This window comes from Eptatretus burgeri, chromosome 16 (assembly GCF_056783735.1).
Source record: "Eptatretus burgeri isolate ZD-2024b chromosome 16, Ebu_testis_v1, whole genome shotgun sequence".
In the NCBI taxonomy this organism is placed as follows: Eukaryota; Metazoa; Chordata; class Myxini; order Myxiniformes; family Myxinidae; genus Eptatretus; species Eptatretus burgeri.
In genome coordinates this window covers 2,139,480-2,163,261 of record NC_140976.1, presented here as the reverse complement: position 1 = coordinate 2,163,261, position 23,782 = coordinate 2,139,480, and the positions used below count along the sequence as shown (strand labels likewise).

General features: G+C 45.2%; 1 protein-coding gene across 14 annotated transcripts in view; it reads right to left on the bottom strand.

Moving 5' to 3' along the window:
* The window catches only part of LOC147010325 (runt-related transcription factor 3-like), a 134,418-nt gene that overhangs the window by 5,402 nt on the left and 105,234 nt on the right, over positions 1–23,782 (bottom strand). For 13 of the 14 annotated variants that reach the window (XM_085859185.1, XM_085859178.1, XM_085859176.1 and 10 more), the window contains 5 exons: positions 15,221–15,468; positions 11,090–11,246; positions 10,888–10,992; positions 941–1,081; positions 211–300 (listed from right to left, as the gene is read on the bottom strand). In XM_085859185.1, the coding sequence (XP_085715311.1) occupies positions 211–300; positions 941–1,081; positions 10,888–10,992; positions 11,090–11,246; positions 15,221–15,468 (741 nt within the window). The remainder of the gene's footprint in view (positions 1–210; positions 301–940; positions 1,082–10,887; positions 10,993–11,089; positions 11,247–15,220; positions 15,469–23,782) is intronic. The other variant, XM_085859188.1, reaches the window with a different exon arrangement.

Genomic DNA, 23,782 nt, shown 5'->3' with positions numbered 1-23,782 from the left:
AGCATGCGCTGCCTCAATCAGTAGGTTGGAAGACATCAATAAAACCCATTCAGACGGGACTTCAGTGAAATTAGAATTTTGGATGCACACCTGTGTAACAGGTGACATTTTTAATGTCGGATGACGAGGGAAAAGTGAGGACAGAGAGCAAGGGAATTGTGGTGACGTGTAGAGGATGCAAGTATGTCCGGTGGCTGATGTGGGAATTACCTGTTGTTCGATGGCTGACGATGTGACAGCTGGTGGGACGATGCGATTGGTCAAGAGACCAGGGAGGGGATGGTTGTAGGAAGTGCGTGTCTGGGGGAGAGTGAAGTTGGTTTTGAGGAAGGGAAGCATGGAGGTAAGGAGAGAGAGAGAAGTGGGTTTAAGAGGTGTCAGAGATGCAGTTAAGACATATGAATGTGATAAAAGAGATGTAATTAATTGGACAATACGATTCCAGTTTGTAAAGTGTACGGAATGGTTTGTGGTGCAACGTGTGTGCAGAACATGTCCGAAAATGATTGAGTAGAGTGCCGAGGAATGGAGGAGTGGCAGCAAATGTGCAGAGATCAAGCACGGGCCGGCAGTGGGAACGAAGAAGTGCAGAAGCCAGGTTAAGTGGAGGAAGCCAGCAGGAAGACAATGGAAAACAAGACAGCTCGTTTGAATATAATCAATGAATGGTGAATCAAGCCATTTGAAGGAAGGGAAGCACGTGATCATTTTGATTATTTTCACGAGTAGTTTTATATTTTATCATCAATACCATTCTATTTTGTTTTATCTCAATGGAACCGAACATTTTGTTCGTCCTTGGACTCTTGTATATTTTGGAATTGACCCGAAAATTTAAAACCTATTCAATTTAAACCCAGCTTTCGGTCATTTCTGTAGCACAGAACCAAACCGCTATGATTATCATAAAGAGGGACAACAGGGATGGGGATGAGTGTACCGGTTGGGATGGAGTAGTGTGAAGAGGGGTTCAGTGGGATTTGATGCCCAGAGGTCGGAGTTCCGTGTCGGATGGAGGACCGACAGTAGTGCTCCAAGTCTGTGTAGCAGAGAGGACGCTCCTCCGGACGCTGCCTGTGGCCTGGCAAGAGCAGGTGAGGGCATTGTCAGGAAAAGAACAAGGATAGTATTAAAACACCCTCCCCTCTCACCGTCACCCCCCTTCCCATCTTCTCCCACCAAACTTTCCAATCTCTGGAGCCCTTTTCCGAGTTGTATATCTGTGTTTGTGATGTTAAATACTCCTTGAGAATCTATCGCACTGTAGGTACTTCCACGATACTCCACCTCGTGTTGAGGGACTCACAGGCAACATGTATCGTTTCGACATGAAAAAGACCTCGACGCTGTCCTGCCAGTCCTACCTTTAGGACCCAATTTGATGATGTCCCAGAGAAGTGATTTGTGGTTAGTAACCTTACTATCCCAAACTCCAAACCAACGTGGAACAGGTTCTTCCAAAAACAAAGGGAATTTTCTCAACATGTATATCGTCGTTCAACAATGAAGGTGATAAGGCAAAGCACATGAGATGAGCTAGCGAGTGCGAGACTGTGAGAGGTGAGCAGAAATGTTGTTTTTTTAATGGTGCCAGCTGGTATAACACTCATGTACCACACAGCACGTGTGGGAACCAGCACAAGGAAGACCGAACCGTGAGGATTTAAATAGGCGCTTAAAGAAGGCCTAACCAGGAGGATGTAATACTAAGGGGCCAAGGAGGGTCGAACAGGGGCCAAGGAGGAGTTAATTGGGGCACAAAGACTGCCTGAACAGGAGGGTGTAATACTAAAGGACCAAAAAAAGATGGCCGACCTGGGAGAATTTAATAGGAGCACAAAGTGGGTTCAAATGTAGCAAATTACATACTTGCAGTTATACCTTGGAACTGAGAGCAAATGTACTATACTGTACTATATACTTATGACTGTTAGCACATAATGATGCTGAATACAAAGGTGCAAGGCTGCAACTAATATATATATGGAGACAGACAGACAGACAGACAGTTGTGGGTATTAATGGGACTTGAAAGCTCGAAGATCCATGCCAGAAGAAATACAAAGAAAACTTTTGGCAAGCAGCACTTAGGGAGGTGGGTGGTTGGAAAAGAATGTCAATACAGCCGCACCCACAAAAGCAAAAATGTACACTACCAAGAATCTCCAAACACATGAGTCAGCTACTTGTGAAACCATCTCAATCGGGTCGTCGTGTCGAGACAAAGTGTGAACCCACGCAGAACTATTTTCACATTTTTACAAAGAAACGTAACAGCGCAAGGCACTGTGGTCCATTTAGGTGATGTCTGAAACCCAACAAAGCACTACATCACACATCTCATGAAACGTGAAACTAACTATATTCAAGGAAAATGCAACTGAACCAAACGACGACTACTACTACTAGTTTGCACCTCGAGGACGATTCTCAATGTATCAAAATATCTAACTTTATGTTGGTCTGTCTCACTCTGTCTTATTGCTCTTTGAACATGTGCTCATAGTCTGCCTTATAACACTTATATACTGCATTATAACACTCGTATACTACCTTATCACAATCATATACCACCTTTACAACACTCATCGTCTACCTTCTAACACTCATCCACTACATTACAACACTCATATACTACTGTTACCAAACAACCTCATATACTACCTTATTACACTCATTAACTACATTTTAACACTCATATACTACCTTATACCACAAATACACTACCTTTACCTTATAACACATTATAACACTCATATGTTACATTATAACACTCATCTACTACGTTATAACATTCACATACTACATTATAACATTCACATACTACATTATAACACCCATATACTACGTTATAACACCCATATACTATGTTATAACAATCATATACTACGTTATTACACTCATACTTTACATTATAACACTCATACATTACATTATAACACTCATATACTACATGAAAACACTCATACATTACATTATAACACTCATATGTTACATTATAACACTCATATACTACATTATAACACTCCTATACTCCTTTAACCACATAACACAGAGTTTGGGTGTGGTGGTTGCAGGTCAGAGAAAGGTCATAGTTTGGAGAGGGGTTAAGGACATGGGATTGTGTGTGGGTGGGTGTGGTAGGGGTGGGGGGGGGGGGTGAGGGACCTTCAGTCACATTTTACATGATGTCGAATTTCCATGGGTCTGTGATAGTCCCGTTGTGTCTTTTGTGTCCTCGGGGTGTTTTGGATGCCCTGCGTCTTTTGGGTCCTCTGGATCTTTTGAGTGTTTGAGGTCCCCGAAGTCATTTGCATCCTCTGGGTCTTTTGGGTCATTGGGGTCTTTTATGTCTTCAGAGTCTTTTGGTCATATTTTAGGTATTTTGGTCTTTTCAGTCGATGGGGTATTTTGGTCTTTTGGATCTTTGAGGTCTTCTGTATCTTTGAGGTCTTCTGGATATTTGGGGTCTTTGTCATTAAGGTCTTCAAGGTCCATTGGGTTTTTGGGGTCTTTTCAGTCCTTTGGGTCCTTTAAGCATTTCAAGGTTACATTTGTGGCTGATCTGAGGTCAGCTGTCCAACAAATGGGTGAAGAGCAGATGTACATACACACGATACATAATCACATACACTTGGTCCATTATTATATAGATTATGCCATTATTGGACAGAATTGACCGATTAATTTGTGGTTAAAATAATTTTGATGAAAAATCAAACTTGGATGCCATCGACTCTGGAGTCGGGTGTGGAGGAAGATGTATCAACAATCTAAGGTTTGCTGATGATCCCACTCTGTTGGCAGAAAGTAAAGAGGACTTGATGAAACTGCTGCAAGCAGTGAAGGAGGAAAGTGAAAAGCTCGTTTTGATTTAAACCTAAAAAAAAAATCAAAATATTGTCAACTGAGAACATCGACATGTTCAGAAGAGGTGTGTTCCATGACCAATTAGTGTGTAGAGTGCTCGCCCAGTGGCTCGCTTGATTTTAAGCACTCAATCAAGCACTCCAACGAAATGGTTGATAAGGAACGGCTGGCTTGGCATCCAATGGATGGAGTAAAGGCTGCAACCAAGCTGTCTCTGCCAGAGCTTCGGAAGGCAGTGCAGGATCGGGATTTTTGGAGACATCTGATCATGAACGTCACCAGAAATCGGCCACAACTTGTCGGATCTGGATAACTGATTATAATCTGACATGTGTGCGGACCAGCGACTGTTAGCCTTGAGGAACATGGTTATGCATCCTCCTCTTCATTCGTGTGCAGCACAAGGCTGCGTGTAGCATCATTGGCTGGGACGTGGCTGTGAAGCTGATGCAATGCCCCTGATACCAATACACTGGTACTCATTTTGCCAACCTCAGGATGGCAGGCTGAGTCAACCCGATCTGGCGTTAATTCATCAGCCCAACAGGAGCTTGAACTTAAGATCCTAGGATCCGAAGCCAGTCACTTTAACCGTTAAGCCAACACCAGGCTTGGTTATGCTCAAATACAGGTCACAATTGGGCCGTAGGGGTGTTTGTGGCAATATCACATGTCACACTTGAAACCATGAACAGCTTTATGTTGGTCTGCCTTACTCTGTCTTGTTGCTCTTTGAACATGTGCTGTTCGGGTTGGTGTTTGGGTGAGGAACATGTGCTCTTGAGCCAGCTAACAGCCGGGGAGCCATTCCCGAGGGGAGAGCAGTACTCCATCAAGCTGCGGATGAAGGCCTTGGAAGTGGATGCGAGTTCAGGTGTGCCAGGGAAGATACCCAGTCGGCATCTGGCTTTGGAGGCCAATTTTGAAATATGGATTTCCCAAGAGAAATCATGGCTGAGAGTAAGACCCAAGAGTCTTGAGTGACTGAACCTCTTCAGATGGTTGTTGAGAAAGTAGATGGGAGGGTTTGTAGTACAGTCCTTTCAGGGAGAGAGGGCGAGTGCATAGGATTTCTCAGGATTGAAAGACTTGTTCCAAGTGTTTGACCAGTTGGTGATTTTGTCAAGATCTGAGGAGAAGGAAGAGGCTACTGCTCGTCTGTCAGAAGGATGAGAGATGTCGCAGTAAAGAGTGGAGTCATCAGCAAAGCGATAAAGAAAATTCTCTCGAGAGTCAGTGAGATCATTGGCGAATATTAGCATTAGGATGGGGCCTAGAACATAGACTAGAGTACCGTGACTTTATAACACTCATATACGACTTATAACACTCATTTACAACCTTTTTACACTCATATACATGTAGTGGACAAAAAAAAATAAAACACCTGGGGAAATGAGGGGTACCAAGTATATTGAAAGCAACGGCTTCCACACAGGTGTGGCCCATGTGTTAATTAAGCAAATAACACCCCAGCATTCTTCGGGTCATGTTTTAAAATGCTGCACATGCCTGGTTGCCTATACTTATGGCTAGCATGGCTGCAAAACGAGACCTCCATGACTTTGAAAGAGGGGTGATTGTTGGGGCGTATTTGGCAGGAGCTTCAGTGACAAAGACAGCTCAACTTGCTGATGTTTCATGAGCAACGGTGTCTCAGGTGATGTCGGCATGGAGCTCTGAGTGAAAGACATCATCAGCAAAGGGCAACAGTGGGCGGAAGAGCATACTCCAGGATCGTGATATCCGTGCATCAATTTCAAGTGCAAAGCAAAGCAGCCGAGCAACTGCAGATCATTTGACTGTAAACTCCAACCTCAGGTGTCATTAAATTCATTAAAAAAGGTCTGCCGAGATCTCCACAGACCGGGATACCAGAGTCAGGTACACAAACCACTCATCACACCTGCCAATGCACATTTGCAAGTCAAGTGGTGCAAAGAGCACAGCCAACAGACTATCAAGCGGTGGAGAAATGTGATAGGGTCAGATGAATCATCCATCATCATGTTCTCAACAAACAGACGAGTGCCCGTGTGGTGCCACCCTAAGAACTCTACGAACCTGAGTGCTTGGTTCCAACAGTGAATAGTTCTGGTGGTTCTGTAATATTGTGGGGAACATTTTCCTGGCATGGTTTGAGTGCAGTCATTCCCTTTGAAGGCACGGTCAATGCCAATTGCAGCTTAATTGTACCGAGTGATCATCTTCACCCTCTGTTGCAGCATTAGTATCCTGCTGGGAGTGGTGTCTTTCAGGATGACAATGCCCCCATCCAGAGTACATGTGGTCACCCAAAGGTTTGATGACCATGACACAGATGTTAGCCATACGTCATGGCCTTCTCATTCACTAAATCTGAACCCAATCGAGCATTTAAGGGATATTGTGGAATGACACCAAAGACAGTGTTTTCCACCTCCATCAAACAGGTGTGAGTTGATCGACTTTCTCGTGGAAGGATGGTGCCGGTTCCCTCCTGCAGAATTGCAGATGCTGATGGACTCCATGCCACAGCGCATACAGGCCGACCTGGCCACATTTGGTGGCCCAATACCATATTAAGTGACTTTACATTGGTGTTTCTAATTTTTTTGTGGACTACTTGTACTACCTTACAACACTGTCTGAATTACAAGGTTATACACTTGACTTTTGATCAGTGACTTTCGATCATCTCCAACGTCTCAATCAATCCTAACCACAACCATCACAATCTCAGTCTCGTTGACGTTTACGATGAAAACCATTTTCACCTGTAAAAGTTTACTGTCCATCGATGTTTGTGGGGTGCACCAGAATGGATCCCCACAGAGCAGAACAAAATCAGTGAGGTCGGTATGCAGACCCTAGTGGTGAAGCACGAGATCAGCTCCAGCGGTGTGGAGAGGAAAGAAATCGGATCCGGCAATCAGCTCTGGCAGCGCGGACGATGAGCCCTTTCTGGAGAGGCCAGCAATCAGCCCCAACAGCATGTGGTCGGTGGAATATTATGGTGATGTGAGCGGCTCCAATGGCATGCAGATGGCGAACACTTGTGGAGAGACCCTAGAGGCCTAGCAAATTGAGACCTTTCTCTCTCAACGATGCTGTAAGCTCTCCTCTCTCGTGCTCACTCGCCACCTCATCTGTCCGCACAAATCTTACCTTGACTGGGGCATGGTTTTAGGGGGTTTCAGGGTGAGGCATAGTGACCGCACATGTTCAGAGTCTTTTCGGTGGGTTTTGAAGAAGGACACCTTGGGCGCTGGGTGTGCACTGGCCCAAAGCAGGATGTGGGCCTTGAGGCTTGAGCCAGATTTTTTGTTGAGGTCTGTACGGGTACCCAAAGAGAGTGGACCAGACACAATGTGCCAGGAAGGGCACTTGGGGGACTCAGAGGGGGCTCACCAGAATTTGGCCAGAGCAGGTAAGCTTGGAAGTGACACTAGTGGCCCAGGGTGCCACATTTAGAAGAATGTAGAGACCTAAAGAGGGAGCCACACCACCCTGCCATGATATTGTGCAAAATCACAAGGTGAAAATTTGAGGGCTAGGCCTGCACTTGACAGAGCACCTACAAGTGCAACAGCAGGTACATTGGTTACATAAAGACTCAGTATGGGGGAGGGGGGAGGGGTGGGTGGGTTAACGTGAAAGGAGAAAATGTGTTTTTGAAATGTTCGGTCAGAGAGAGATGCTTCCCTTTCACACCATTTTTGATGTCTGCGGCCACTGGAGATAAACGGAGTAGGGTAATTGACTTATGTGAGGTCCCATCGAGTCTTAAATTGTTGGAGTTGGGATAGGCATGTGCCCCCATCAGGCTACTCTGCTGGCGAGCCATGTGAGGTCACGCCACATCATCATTGTGGAGTCACTGTGCGTGCCGTCGCTTCATCCCTGGAGATAGATTAGTATTAATGGGATTTGTGGTCTGGGAGGGACAGATTCGCTTCGAGGGATTTGGAGGGGCAGGAGTTAGATCTAGCATACAGATTAATAAGACAGTCAGGGTAGAGTTAGGTTAGGACAGAAGCCAGCCATCTCGACTGCTGCCCGCGTGCTCCTGCCACAAATCTGCTTCAGGATCACGTACTATCTGCCGGCTCACACGACATCTGCTGGCCACTCAACTGCCAGCCATGCCACCAACCTGCCAGTTTTGCAGTCACGCCATGCCCTTGGTCGGCCTTTTCCATTACCAGCCATTTTATCTGCTTGGCCATGCCACTTGTCACCAGTTGTGCCATAAAGGCCGAAGACATATCTTGTGTCAAGGCCACATGGGCCAAGTTTCATTTCTTGATTGCTTATTGGGCCATAAGGACCATTTTGGCCTATGTGGCCCACAATGCACAAGCTTACACCTTGTGGGCCACATGGGCCAAAGACTCACCATTTGTCGAGAGGTGATATGGGTCCTTTTGTGTCATTTTACAAACTCCTGTTCTGGAGAGGCTGTTGGGCCAAGGGGAAACACCAGGTGCTGGGAGATCCTGTGGTCATCGAGCACACTTGTAGTGCTGGGACCCAGGGCCCTGATAGACATCGTTGGGGGAGTGGTCTGATACTGGGTAGGGGGAACCAGAAGTTTCAAAAACTTCAGACTCACAGAGCAAGAAGAAGAGACCAACTGGTACATACACCCTCACTCCAACCATATGTTCCTGTTTAAATACATCTGGATTTAGAAGTACAAGTATGTGCTTTAGTGAATTAATGCATACGAACATTGAAGCAACACATTGGCATAGGATTGAACATTGTTTTTGAATTTTTGTACGAGGGTTTTAGACTAGAATGGGGAGTTGGCTTGTATGGTAAGTGGAGTAGACTACGTCTCACCTCCTAATGTCCGTCTAAAAACCACCAAACCCTCTGAACCTTGTATTTCATGTTCCATGCCTGGTGTTTGCTTATTGGTTTGGGTGGTGGACTTGGGATCCTAGGGTTCTGAGTTGAAATCCTGCTTGGCTGTTGAATTAATACCAGGTGGGGTTGACTCTGCCCGTCATCCTTCCAAGGTCAGCAAAATGAGTGCCAGCTTGCTGGTATCCTGTGTCGGAGTGGCGACAGGTCCAGGATTGTGCCCAATAGCCAAGGAGACTGCTTAGGCGGCACCAACGCCCTGCACAGAGTATGGTCCCAATGGATGGATGGATGGATTTCATGTTCTATCTTTTGCACTCTGTCCTTTGTCTCTTTTTAACGTCCTCCATCGGAGGACATCCGGATGGAGTTTGGTCTTGATAAATGTGCCAAATGCACATTTGTACAAGGAGGATCAAAAAGAACAGACAATATCTCAATCGGTGAAAGCACAACAATACAGGAACTAGAAAACAAAGCATCCTACAAATACTTAGGAATAGGAGAAGGCTCCCAAGTAAAACAGAAAACAATGCGTAAAATAATCAGTAAAGGGTACATCCGCAGAATGAGATTAATTCTGAAGTCACCTCACTCCCCAAGAAACAAAACCAAAGCTATAAACCCACTTGCAGTGCCAGTATTCCAATATAGCTGTGCAATTATAAACTGGCCACAGTCGGAGATCAACAATCTCGACACCAAAACGAGGAAACTTCTAACTCATCACAAGATGTTATACAAAAACCAATGCATACCGAGGTTGTACTTAGAGAGCAAAGGGAGAAAGTGGTTTGATGGAGATTAAACAAGTGCACAGAACATTGTGTGTCGGACAAGGCGGAGTATGTGAAGAGCTCAACAGATCATCAGATGAGATTTGTACATGAGGAAGAAAACAACAAATTAGAAAAGAGAGCCTTCATCCATTTCGCAACAAATTCCCCAAAACAGGTACAAGTTATGGATACCACACAGGAAAACGAAACAGAAACAAACACCGCCCCAACGATCGCAAAGAAAAAAACAGGAAAACTACAAAAAGAAATATCAGATATACTCTGACAAATGAGAGAATGATAAAAGAGCAGGAAAATTAAAAAAAAAAAAGAGCTTCACAGGACAGGGATCAATAAGGAAGGCTCAATGGAATGGCTAAGAAGAGGTGAAATTAATTGTGATGGAGAACGAATCGTCAATGCCCAAGACCAAGGACACCACACGAATGGCTTTAAGAAAATGACGGGATCGAGTCAATCGGACAAATGGAGGTTTTGTCGGGAAGAAACAGACAGTACAAGTCACCTCCTTTCGGGGTGTAAAAAAACTCATGTCATTACACTTGTACAAAGGAAGACACGACAGTGTCTGCAGAGTCATCCACTGGCACCTTTGTAAACATTTCAACATTCCGGTCCCAGAACAATCTTGGAAACACAAATCAGAGCCGATCCGAGAAAATGAACAAGTCGTGCTCACATGTGACAAGATAATCCCATCAAGTGTGGACATTGCAAACGAAGCGTGGGTCCGGACATGATGCTCAAACACACAAAGGAAAACACAGCATTGTTGATCGAGGTCTCGGTTCCCAATGACTTCGGACTAAATGCACGGAAACTGGGAAAATGACCAAATACCAGGATCTAAAAAAAATTAGGTCAAGAGGATGTGGAAACTGAAGAAAGCTGAAATTGTACCAGTGAGAGTTAGAGCCACGGGAATGATGAAGAAAACCCTTAATGAGTACTTAAAAATCATTCCTGGGAACATCACCACAGACGAGCTACGATTGGACGCTGTCAGAGGTTCAGTGAAGATTTTGAAAAGAGCCCTTGGAATGAAGCCATGAGAACGAAACTTCACAATTTGGTTCATGAATCATGATCCTTCACCAAAAAATAGGAGATGGAGATTTTCAATTCTGGGAGGAATCTCTCCCACCTCCAGAAACCCACAAATGGAGATAACAACCAACATACACAAGGAACAATTATATACATCATGATGTCCACAATGGTATACGAAATTGATGAATACCTTATACAGCACAAAGCAGGCATTGGACTACCACGGACCACTGTGGGTCAAATACCGCAATGAAAAAGGGTTGTGGTTGTGGCAAATGCGCCTGGGATTTTTTTTTTATGCCGGCTGTCCGCTTACGTCTGGGTTCCCGTGGACCGTCGACGGTGACTTTGATGGCGCGGTGGTACGTGGCCACCTGGGGCGGCCTGGTGAACACCGTGATGGTAAGCGTAAAGCTTTTTCCTGGTGAGGAACACAAGTACATTTAATGATTTTCACCTTTATACTTTTGGAACCGTCTGACTGGCGAGTGATGCCAAAGCGTCCAAGGGTCGATTACCGCGGCCACTGCGTCCCACGAAGCGGAGATCGTTGAAGCGGGCCACGCACTGTTTGGTCACTGCCCTGGTGTTGCGGAGCTCGGCGGTGCAGTTTTCATCATTTCCAGCCAGCACGCACACCTCGGTACCGTCGGGCACATCCACGAGGCACAGCACCTGCATGCATACACCATACCCCATGACACGTGTCATCATACATGTGCTCAGTGACTGGAGCGTTGTGCAAGTAACGATGGTTTGCTCATACGCCGAGTGCGCTTTGCCACCTTTACCTGCTTGACAGGTAAACGCCGTTAGAATGTGGAGTTAGTGAAAGGCAGAGTTATTGGGTAGCAAAAGGCAAAAGGAATATGATATCATATAATGTAAGGTGCCGTGGATGTACGATCATGGCATGTGCTGCCTGGTTAAAGTTCAAACAGGGTTAAATAATGAATGACGTCCCAGTACATGTTAATATCGCACCTCGTCATCTTGCTGCATGGGGATTGATTGCACCACCAGCTCCCAGGTTGGAAATCAGGAAATTTGGGTCCCGTAGGAGAGGAGAGCCTCGTCATCAAGCCACGGTCTTCTCCAGGACTACAATACCATGGTGTGGTGATCCAGTGGTTTTGCATCATCTATTTGTTCATTAGAAATCCTCTGGCACTTTTACATTCTCCTTCATCTATACCTGACATTCCCACAGACTAAGGAATCCCAGAGAGCATTCCCAACATGGCTGACTGAATTTGATGTTTCATATAAAAGGACAAAACGAGTCATTTTCTGAAGACATAAGACGAATGTCAGAGGTTGTTAAATTAATGGAATGAATCGGTGCCCCACCTCTTCGTGTAAAAAGGATGTAAATCTCTCCTCATCTGATAGATGCTCGTGTTTGAGGTGTGGATCATTTAATCAGAGGTCCCGGCGTTCATAATGAAAACTCCGTGTTGGGTCTTGACCATCTCACGATCGCTCAGTTGAGGGGTTCCACCTTGAGGCATCCGAATGCGACTTGGTTGGGGATTTTTGGTCATTTTAAAGACTAAATAAGAAGAATCTCATCATCTCCACCACCGAAGGTGGGCAGAGGCTGTGTCTTCACACCTGTCTGTTTGTCCATCGATCTGCGAGCAGGATATCTCAAAACGTTGTGTACGGATTTTGGACGAAACTTGGTGGAAAAGTTGGGGAGGTGACAAGAACAATGCGATTCGATTTTGGTTAAGGTCCGGTTGCAGATCCGGCCAATCAGTGGGATATAAAATGTGAACTGCTCACTCTGGCGGAGGTATGTGCTCTACCGAGTGTCATTCCAGTTACTCAGTCAATTCATTCTTCACAGAAACGTGTGCCAGGAATTAGTAATCCCACCGATCCAGACACGAGAGCACACCGTAATGTGTGTAGGTCTATGATGACCAATTTAACAGGTAACCACAAGGTGAACATATGTTTCTTTGGAAAGTCTCATGTGCTGAAAAATCGACTGCTTGAGTCGAATACCTTCCGAAGCAAGGAGAGCACCTGGCAGGTGCAACTACATTTGGTCATTTTGTACCAAATCTGATATGATGAGAGGCCCTCGGCCGGCACGTTTGGTGCTCCAGTAATCGCACTCAGCCCACGACCCTCAGCCGGCATGTCTGGAGCAGTTAGATCACCATCTGGGATCCCAGGTTCAAATCCTTCCTGCAGTACTTACAGTCGTGGCCAAAAATATTGGCACCCTCACACTTTTTTTTTTTCAAATAAAGCACCATTTATTCCAGAAAATTGTTGAAATTAAAAAATATATTTTGGTCTCTGCATATTTGTTTCTTTGGTTTGCAGTGGAACAAAACAAAAAAGCTTAAAAAAATTTTTCTAAATCTTCGCTTATTCCACACAGAAATCCTAAAATGGCCCGGACAATATTATTGGCAACTTTTAGAAGTTGTGAGAAATAATTTGATTTCAAGCAGGTGATTCTCCTTTACTTTGGAAATGAACTTTCCTGCGGTGAGTTACAGGTGCCTGCAATACAAAAATCACTCGATCAACCAGTTTGAACGGAGAAAAGGAGTCATTGTGCTGTTTCGTGTCACTGTGTGCAATGAGCATGGAGAAAAGAAAGAAAACCAGAGAATTGTTTGAGGAGGTCAGACACAAGATTGTAGCCAAACATGGACAATCTCAAGTCGACAAGTCCATCTCCAGATACCTTGATGTTCCTGTGTTCACTGTACACAATGTTATCAGTAAGTTTAAGACACATGGCTCTGTAGCCAACCTCCCTGGACGTGGCCACAAGAAAAAAAAACTAGATCGAAGATCGCAGCGAAGGATTGTTCGAATGGTGGAGAAAGCACCTCGATCAACTGCCAAACAGATTCAAGCTGACCTTCAGACACAAGGTACGAGTTTCAAGTCTCACCATCCGTCGCCAACTCAATGAAAGGGGCTTCGGTTCTATGGTCGGAGACCCAGGAGGACCCCACTAGAGAGAGAGAGAGAGAGAGAGAGAGAGAGAGAGAGAGAGAGAGAGAGAGAGAGAGAGAGAGAGAGAGAGAGAGAGAGAGAGAGAGAGAGAGAGAGAGAGAGAGAGAGAGAGAGAGAGAGAGAGAGAGAGAGAGAGAGAGAGAGAGAGAGAGAGAGAGAGAGAGAGAGAGAGAGAGAGAGAGAGAGAGAGAGAGAGACAGAGAGAGACAGACAGAGAGAGACAGACAGAGAGAGACAGACAGAGAGAGACAGAGAGAGACAGACAGAGTGAGACAGAGAGAGACACAGAGAGACACAGTGAGACAGAGAGAGAGAGAGAGAGAGAGAGTGAGAGAGAGAGAGAGAGAGTGAGAGAGAGAGAGAGAGAGAGAGAGAGAGAGAGAGAGAGAGAGAGAGAGAGAGAGAGAGAGAGAGAGAGAGAGAGAGAGAGAGAGAGAGAGAGACAGAGAGAGACAGACAGAGAGAGACAGACAGAGAGAGACAGACAGAGAGAGACAGAGAGAGACAGACAGAGAGAGACAGAGAGAGACACAGAGGGACACAGAGAAAGGGAGAGAGAGAGGGAGAGAGAGAGAGAGAGAGAGAGAGAGAGAGAGAGAGAGAGAGAGAGAGAGAGAGAGAGATAAGAAAGCCCGACTAGAATTTGCCAAAACACACCTGTACAAGCCAAAATCCTTCTGTGAGAATGTCCTGTGGACAGATGAGACCAAATTAGAGCTTTTAGGTGAAGCACGCCATCTCTATGTTTACAGAAAACAAAATGAAGCTCTCAATGAAAAGAACACCTTCCCCACAGTCAAACATGGAGGAGGTTCAGTGATGTTTCGAGCTTGCTGTGCTGCCTCTGGCACTGGGTGCCTTGAATGTGTGCATGGCATCATGAAGTCAGATTACCAAGGAGACATTTTGGAGCACAATGTTTAACCCGGTGTCAGAAAGCTGGGTCTCCGTCGAAGGTCATCGGGTCTTGCAGCAGGACAGTGACCCCAAACACATTTCAAAAAGCACCCAGGAATGGTTCAACACAAAATGCTGGACTGTTCTGAAGTGGCCAGCAATGAGTTCAGATCTAAATCCCATTGAACACCTGTGGGGAGATCTGAAAACAGCAGTTGGGAGAAGGCATCCTTCAAATCTGGGAGAACTGGAGCAGGTTGCACAAGAAGAATAGAACAAACTACCAGTAGAGAGGTGTAGGAAGCTCGTTCATGGATATAGGAAGTGCTTGACTGCAGGTATTTTGTCCAAAACCTGTGTGACCAAATATTAAGTCGAGGGTGTCAATAATTTTGTCAATGCCATTTATTAATTTTTTTCTGATTTAAAAGGATATATTAAGTTCTGAATCAAAAACAAAGGTTCTGTAATCTTAACAGTGAAATAAAGAATTGTGGAGACAAAATACTTTAGTCAATTTCAACTTATTTTTGGTTGCGAGAAAATAGTGAGTTATTTGAGGAAGGTGAAAGGCTGCCAATATTTTCGGCCACAACTGTCGGGCAATTTCAGCACATTCTCCGAGTGTCCACGTCATGCGTGCAAAACTATACAATGATGTCTCTCCATGTCATCGTGCTGTGCGTCGTTCATGTACAAGTTCCTGCATGAGTAACAAAAACAATATATGACGAGAAAAACGAGGACAAAGACCCCACGAGTACCTTGAAAGGGACAGGGAGGGTCTTATTGCAGCGCCAATGTGAGGGCAGCACGGAGCACAGTATTCCGGGACTGTCCGTGCGGACAAGCTCCGCAGCGTGCTCTGCCAGGATATCGGTCGGAACACAATCCGCGGGACCAAGTCTTCGACCCATTGGTTTCGACCCTTCCTCTCCGGCTTTCCCTCCGCCAGGACCCGGTGTGGTCACCGGGCCCCCGTGAGTAGAGAGGTGACACCTTGCAGGTGTGTCTGGGGGAACGGGAGTTATTGGATGGGATTGAGAAAAACGTTAGAGGGTTCTGGGATCAATAACCACAACCGCTGGATGTGTATCAACAATCTGTACAATACTGTGTGTACACAGCACATCGCCAATCTGTACAATACTGTGTGTACACAGCACATCGCCAATCTGTACAATACTGTGTGTACACAGCACATCGCCAATCTGTACAATACTGTGTGTACACAGCACATCGCTAATCTGTACAATACTGTGTGTACACAGCACATCGCCAATCTGTACAATACTGTGTGTACACAGCACATCGCTAATCTGTACAATACTGTGTGTACACAGCACATCGCCAATCTGTACAATACTGTGTGTACACAGCACATCGCCAATCTGTACAATACTGTGTACACAGCACATCGCCAATCTGTACAATACTGTGTGTACACAGCACATCGCCAATCTGTACAATACTGTGTGTACACAGCACATCGCCAATCTGTACAATACTGTGTGTACACAGCACATCGCTAATCTGTACAATACTGTGTGTACACAGCACATCGCCAATCTGTACAATACTGTGTGTACACAGCACATCGCCAATCTGTACAATACTGTGTGTACACAGCACATCGCCAATCTGTACAATACTGTGTGTACACAGCACATCGCCAATCTGTACAATACTGTGTGTACACAGCACATCGCTAATCTGTACAATACTGTGTGTACACAGCACATCGCCAATCTGTACAATACTGTGTGTACACAGCACATTGCCAATCTGTACAATACTGTGTGTACACAGCACATCGCCAATCTGTACAATACTGTGTGTACACAGCACATCGCCAATCTGTACAATACTGTGTGTACACAGCACATCGCCAATCTGTACAATACTGTGTGTACACAGCACATCGCCAATCTGTACAATACTGTGTGTACACAGCACATCGCTAATCTGTACAATACTGTGTGTACACAGCACATCGCCAATCTGTACAATACTGTGTGTACACAGCACATCGCCAATCTGTACAATACTGTGTGTACACAGCACATCGCCAATCTGTACAATACTGTGTGTACACAGCACATCGCCAATCTGTACAATACTGTGTGTACACAGCACATCGCTAATCTGTACAATACTGTGTGTACACAGCACATCGCCAATCTGTACAATACTGTGTGTACACAGCACATCGCTAATCTGTACAATACTGTGTGTACACAGCACATCGCCAATCTGTACAATACTGTGTGTACACAGCACATCGCCAATCTGTACAATACTGTGTGTACACAGCACATCGCCAATCTGTACAATACTGTGTGTACACAGCACATCGCTAATCTGTACAATACTGTGTGTACACAGCACATCGCTAATCTGTACAATACTGTGTGTACACAGCACATCGCTATTATCTGTACAACTACTGTGTACACAGCACATCGCCAATCTGTACAATACTGTGTGTACACAGCACATCGCTAATCTGTACAATACTGTGTGTACACAGCACATCGCTATTATCTGTACAACTACTGTGTACACAGCACATCGCCAATCTGTACAATACTGTGTGTACACAGCACATCGCTATTATCTGTACAACTACTGTGTACACAGCACATCGCTAATCTGTACAACCACTGTGTGTACACAGCACATCGCTAATCTGTACAATACTGTGTGTACACAGCACATCGCTATTATCTGTACAACTACTGTGTACACAGCACATCGCCAATCTGTACAACTACTGTGTGTACACAGCACATCGCCAATCTGTACAATACTGTGTGTACACAGCACATCGCTAATCTGTACAATACTGTGTGTACACAGCACATCGCTATTATCTGTACAACTACTGTGTACACAGCACATCGCCAATCTGTACAATACTGTGTGTACACAGCACATCGCTATTATCTGTACAACTACTGTGTACACAGCACATCGCTAATCTGTACAACCACTGTGTGTACACAGCACATCGCTAATCTGTACAATACTGTGTGTACACAGCACATCGCTATTATCTGTACAACTACTGTGTACACAGCACATCGCCAATCTGTACAACTACTGTGTGTACACAGCACATCGCCAATCTGTACAATACTGTGTGTACACAGCACATCGCTAATCTGTACAATACCGTGTGTACACAGCACATCGCTATTATCTGTACAACTACTGTGTACACAGCACATCGCCAATCTGTACAATACTGTGTGTACACAGCACATCGCTAATCTGTACAATACTGTGTGTACACAGCACATCGCCAATCTGTACAATACTGTGTGTACACAGCACATCGCCAATCTGTACAATACTGTGTGTACACAGCACATCGCTAATCTGTACAATACTGTGTGTACACAGCACATCGCCAATCTGTACAATACTGTGTGTACACAGCACATCGCCAATCTGTACAATACTGTGTGTACACAGCACATCGCTAATCTGTACAATACTGTGTGTACACAGCACATCGCCAATCTGTACAATACTGTGTGTACACAGCACATCGCCAATCTGTACAATACTGTGTGTACACAGCACATCGCTAATCTGTACAATACTGTGTGTACACAGCACATCGCTAATCTGTACAATACTGTGTGTACACAGCACATCGCTATTATCTGTACAACTACTGTGTACACAGCACATCGCTAATCTGTACAATACTGTGTGTACACAGCACATCGCTATTATCTGTACAACTACTGTGTACACAGCACATCGCCAATCTGTACAATACTGTGTGTACACAGCACATCGCTATTATCTGTACAACTACTGTGTACACAGCACATCGCTAATCTGTACAACCACTGTGTGTACACAGCACATCGCTAATCTGTACAATACTGTGTGTACACAGCACATCGCTATTATCTGTACAACTACTGTGTACACAGCACATCGCCAATCTGTACAACTACTGTGTGTACACAGCACATCGCCAATCTGTACAATACTGTGTGTACACAGCACATCGCTAATCTGTACAATACTGTGTGTACACAGCACATCGCTATTATCTGTACAAGTACTGTGTACACAGCACATCGCCAATCTGTACAACTACTGTGTGTACACAGCACATCGCTATTATCTGTACAACTACTGTGTACACAGCACATCGCTAATCTGTACAACCACTGTGTGTACACAGCACATCTCCAATCTGTACAACGAATGTGTGTACACAGCACATCGCTAATCTGTACAACTATTGTGTGTACACAGCACATCTCCAATCTGTACAACGAATGTGTGTACACAGCACATCGCTAATCTGTACAACTACTGTGTGTACACAGCACATCTCCAATCTGTACAACGAATGTGTGTACACAGCACATCGCTAATCTGTACAACTACTGTGTGTACGTAGCACATCTCCAATCTGTACAACTACTGTGTGTACACAGCACATCACTAATCTGTACAACGACTGTGTGTACACAGCACATCACTAATCTGTACAACGACTGTGTGTACACAGCACATCACTAATCTGTACAACGACTGTGTGTACACAGCACATCGCCAATCTGTACAACTACTGTGTGTACACAGCACGTCACTAATCTGTACAACGACTGTGTGTACACAGCACGTCACTAATCTGTACAACGACTGTGTGTACACAGCACGTCACTAATCTGTACAACTACTGTGTGTACACAGCACGTCACTAATCTGTACAACGACTGTGTGTACATGTTTGGTTTCATGGTTTGAAGTTTGTCCGCAGCTGAAATTCCCTTATTTTCAACTTCAAGTCTTGTAGCCTTCATTGAATCCAGAAGAAGATTACTGTGCCCCGTTAGGACCGTGCGTTGTTCCGTGCGGGCTGTGCGTTCATTCTTAAGGATATTTCACAAGTGATCATCAGGCACCACCAACCACATTTCACAAGTGATCATCAGGCACCACCAACCACATTTCACAAGTGATCATCAGGCACCACCAACCACATTTCACAAGTGATCATCAGGTACCACCAACCACATTTCACAAGTGATCATCAGGCACCACCAACCACATTTCACAAGTGATCATCAGGAACCACCAACCACATTTCACAAGTGATCATCAGGCACCACCAACCACATTTCACAAGTGATCATCAGGTACCACCAACCACATTTCACAAGTGATCATCAGGCACCACCAACCATATTTCACAAGTGATCATCAGGCACCACCAACCACATTTCACAAGTGATCATCAGGCACCACCAACCACATTTCACAAGTGATCATCAGGCACCACCAACCACATTTCACAAGTGATCATCAGGAACCACCAACCACATTTCACAAGTGATCATCAGGCACCACCAACCACATTTCACAAGTGATCATCAGGTACCACCAACCACATTTCACAAGTGATCATCAGGCACCACCAACCACATTTCACAAGTGATCATCAGGTACCACCAACCACATTTCACAAGTGATCATCAGGCACCACCAACCACATTTCACAAGTGATCATCAGGCACCACCAACCACATTTCACAAGTGATCATCAGGCACCACCAACCACGCTCAATGGTGATGTAATTCCTTGGACTTTCATTGTCGTTAAAATAATTACGAATGTCTAACGGTGCGTCGTTTCGTACACACTGTGAATATCCGTGCGTCGTTTCGTACACACTGTGAATATCCGTGCGTCGTTTCGTACACACTGTGAATATCCGTGCGTCGTTTCGTACACACTGTGAATATCCGTGCGTCGTTTCGTACACACTGTGAATATCCGTGCGTCGTTTCGTACACACTGTGAATATCCGTGCGTCGTTTCGTACACACTGTGAATATCCGTGCGTCGTTTCGTACACACTGTGAATATCCGTGCGTCGTTTCGTACACTGTGAATATCCGTACATCGTTTCGTACACACGGTGAATATCCGTACATCGTTTCGTACACACGGTGAATATTCGTACATCGTTTCGTACACACGGTGAATATCCGTGCGTCGTTTCGTACACACGGTGAATATCCGTGCGTCGTTTCGTACACACGGTGAATATCCGTGCGTCGTTTCGTACACACGGTGAATATCCGTGCGTCGTTTCGTACACACGGTGAATATCGGTACATTGTTTCGTACACACGGTGAATATCCGTGCGTCGTTTCGTACACACTGTGAATATCCGTGCGTCGTTTCGTACACACTGTGAATATCCGTGCGTCGTTTCGTACACACGGTGAATATCCGTGCGTCGTTTCGTACACACTGTGAATATCCGTGCGTCGTTTCGTACACACGGTGAATATCCGTGCGTCGTTTCGTACACGGTGAATATCCGTGCGTCGTTTCGTACACACGGTGAATATCCGTACATCGTTTCGTACACACGGTGAATATCGGTACATTGTTTCGTACACCCGGTGAATATCCGTGCATTGTTTCGTACACACGGTGAATATCGGTACATTGTTTCGTACACACGGTGAATATCCGTACATTGTTTCGTACACGGTGAATATCCGTGCGACAAACAGGGTGGGACAAAGAGATCAGAAATAAACGTCGATCTGTGAGAAACGTGAAACACGAATCCGATCAACTCGATAATAAAACACACTATTTAACACGTGTTCGACACCGTGTGTCCTCGAGACAATCACCATTGTCCTTCACTCGCAACAATGAATGATGAGAACAATGTCCATTAAAACAATCCGCAAATCGCAACAACGAACCGCGTGGAGAACCTCGCAGTGACAGAGTCCATCAGGGAGCCCATGTCACAGAAAAAAACGAACAAACAAACAAACAAACAAATAAACAAACAAACAAACAAACAAACAAAAAACATCACTATTCACTATTCACTATTCACTAGGATATTTTTTAAGGGCCAGAGGTTAGTGGATTGCATATTCATTGTCAAAAAGATCACGGGTACAGATGGATGAGAGTGTGGTAGATCGTGGGTACGGACGAGTGAGGGTCGAGTAGATCGTGGGTACGGACGGGTGAGGGTCGAGTAGATCGTGGGTACGGACGGGTGAGGGTCGAGTAGATCATGGGTACGGACGGGTGAGGGTCGAGTAGATTGTGGGTACGGACGGGTGAGGGTCGAGTAGATCGTGGGTACGGACGGGTGAGGGTCGAGTAGATCATGGGTATGGATGGGTGAGGGTCGAGTAGATCGTGGGTATGGACGGGTGAGGGTCAAGTAGATCGTGGGTATGGGTGTATGAGGGTAGAGTAGATCGTGGGTATGGGTGTATGAGGGTAGAGTAGATCGTCGGTATGGGTGGTTGAGGGTAGAGTAGATCGTGGGTACGGACGGGTGAGGGTCAAGTAGATCGTGGGTATGGGTGTATGAGGGTAGAGTAGATCGTCGGTATGGGTGTGTGAGGGTAGAGTAGATCGTGGGTATGGGTGTGTGAGGGTAGAGTAGATCGTCGGTATGGGTGTATGAGGGTAGAGTAGATCGTGGGTATGGGTGTGTGAGGGTAGAGTAGATCGTGGGTATGGGTGTATGAGGGTAGAGTAGATCGTGGGTATGGGTGTATGAGGGTAGAGTAGATCGTCGGTATGGGTGGTTGAGGGTAGAGTAGATCGTCGGTATGGGTGGTTGAGGGTAGAGTAGATCGTGGGTACGGACGGGTGAGGGTCGAGTAGATTGTGGGTACGGAGGAGTGAGAGTTGAGTTGATCAGGGAAACGAGTGAATGAGGGAAGCGCAGATTGTGGGTACGGGTGGATGAGAGTCAAGAAGATCGTGGGTATGCGTGCATGAGTCGAGAAGATTGCGGGTATGGGTGAAAAAGAGTCGAGAAGGTCGTGGGTATGCGTGTATGAGTCGAGAACATCACGGGTATGGGTGTATGAAGGTAGAGTAGATCGTCGGTATGGCTGGTTGAGGGTAGAGTAGATCGTCGGTATGGCTGGTTGAGGGTAGAGTAGATCGTCGGTATGGCTGGTTGAGGGTAGAGTAAATCCTGGGTATGGGGGAGGGTGAAGGTAGCACATATCGCAGATACAGGTGGGGGTAGAGAAGATTGCTGGATTTTGGTTGGGGGGTGGTCGTCCATTTCTCATCCAATGGCTGCATGACAGCTGTTTTAATAATAATCCGAGTGAGTCGATAGTCGCACATCAACTCCCAAGTTTCGTTTTGTAACATTATTTTTCGCAAAGATACATAACAGTACATGGCTCGAGACCATGAGTGAAATAGCTATTGTGAATATGTAAAAATAGCATATCGTGGGTACATCGGGTATATGATATGTACATATATAAATATAAATAATTGACACCTCCCACACTCCTCTCGCTGAAGAACCTGCATGGCCGAAGAAGGCCGACACAAGGTAAGTGCTTTTCTGCTTCAAACCCTTCCTACAGTTCCTCCACAGCTATAAAGACGTTCACACAAAGTAAACACATGAGAATCCCAATGCCACACACACACCCTCAGCTGCCTGATGGGTTTCATCACTTATGGGTGAATCATCAGAGACAGTGCAAACATCAATGCAAACCAATGATGCTCCCAAGCATGCACCACATGGAAACATCAAAATCAGTTATTATATAAATAACAAAGACACACCCACATCTCTCACCTATGAATGGAGGGAATAGCCAATCAGCTCTCACCGAACCAGTCACCAACTAAACCCAGGTGGTGACAATTGTATAAATAATTGACACCTCCCACACTCCTCTTGCCGAAGAAGCTGCATAAAGCAACCCAAGAAGGCCAACACAAGGAAAGATGTATGAACATCTTTATACCTGTGGAGGATCTCTGGGAAGGGTTTGAAGCAGAAAAGCACTTACCTTGTGTCGGCCTTCTTGGGCTGTGCAGGTTATTTAGTGAGAGGAGTGTGGGAGGTGTCAATTATTTATACAATCCGAGCCACTTGGGTTTATTTGATTGGCTATTTCGTCCATTCACAAGTGAGAGATGTGGGTGGCTCTTTCGATAATATATATACATATATATATATATATATATATATATATATATATATATATATATATATATATATACACACACATACACATACATACTGTTACGGGGCCGGGGGTCGGCCGTGAACCGACCGCTCTGACGGAGCCACAAGTCGAGTCGGCCCGACCGATTGCCCGGAATATAGATCGCAACCCGGATAAGTCCGAGTTGACAGGTCCTTGTACAAGAACGGGCGTCACTGGCAACATATGGTAAAAGACAGATAGCGTGAATGTATTTTAAACAATATATTATATCATTTTTATCCATTGATTATCATTCAGGTTTTCC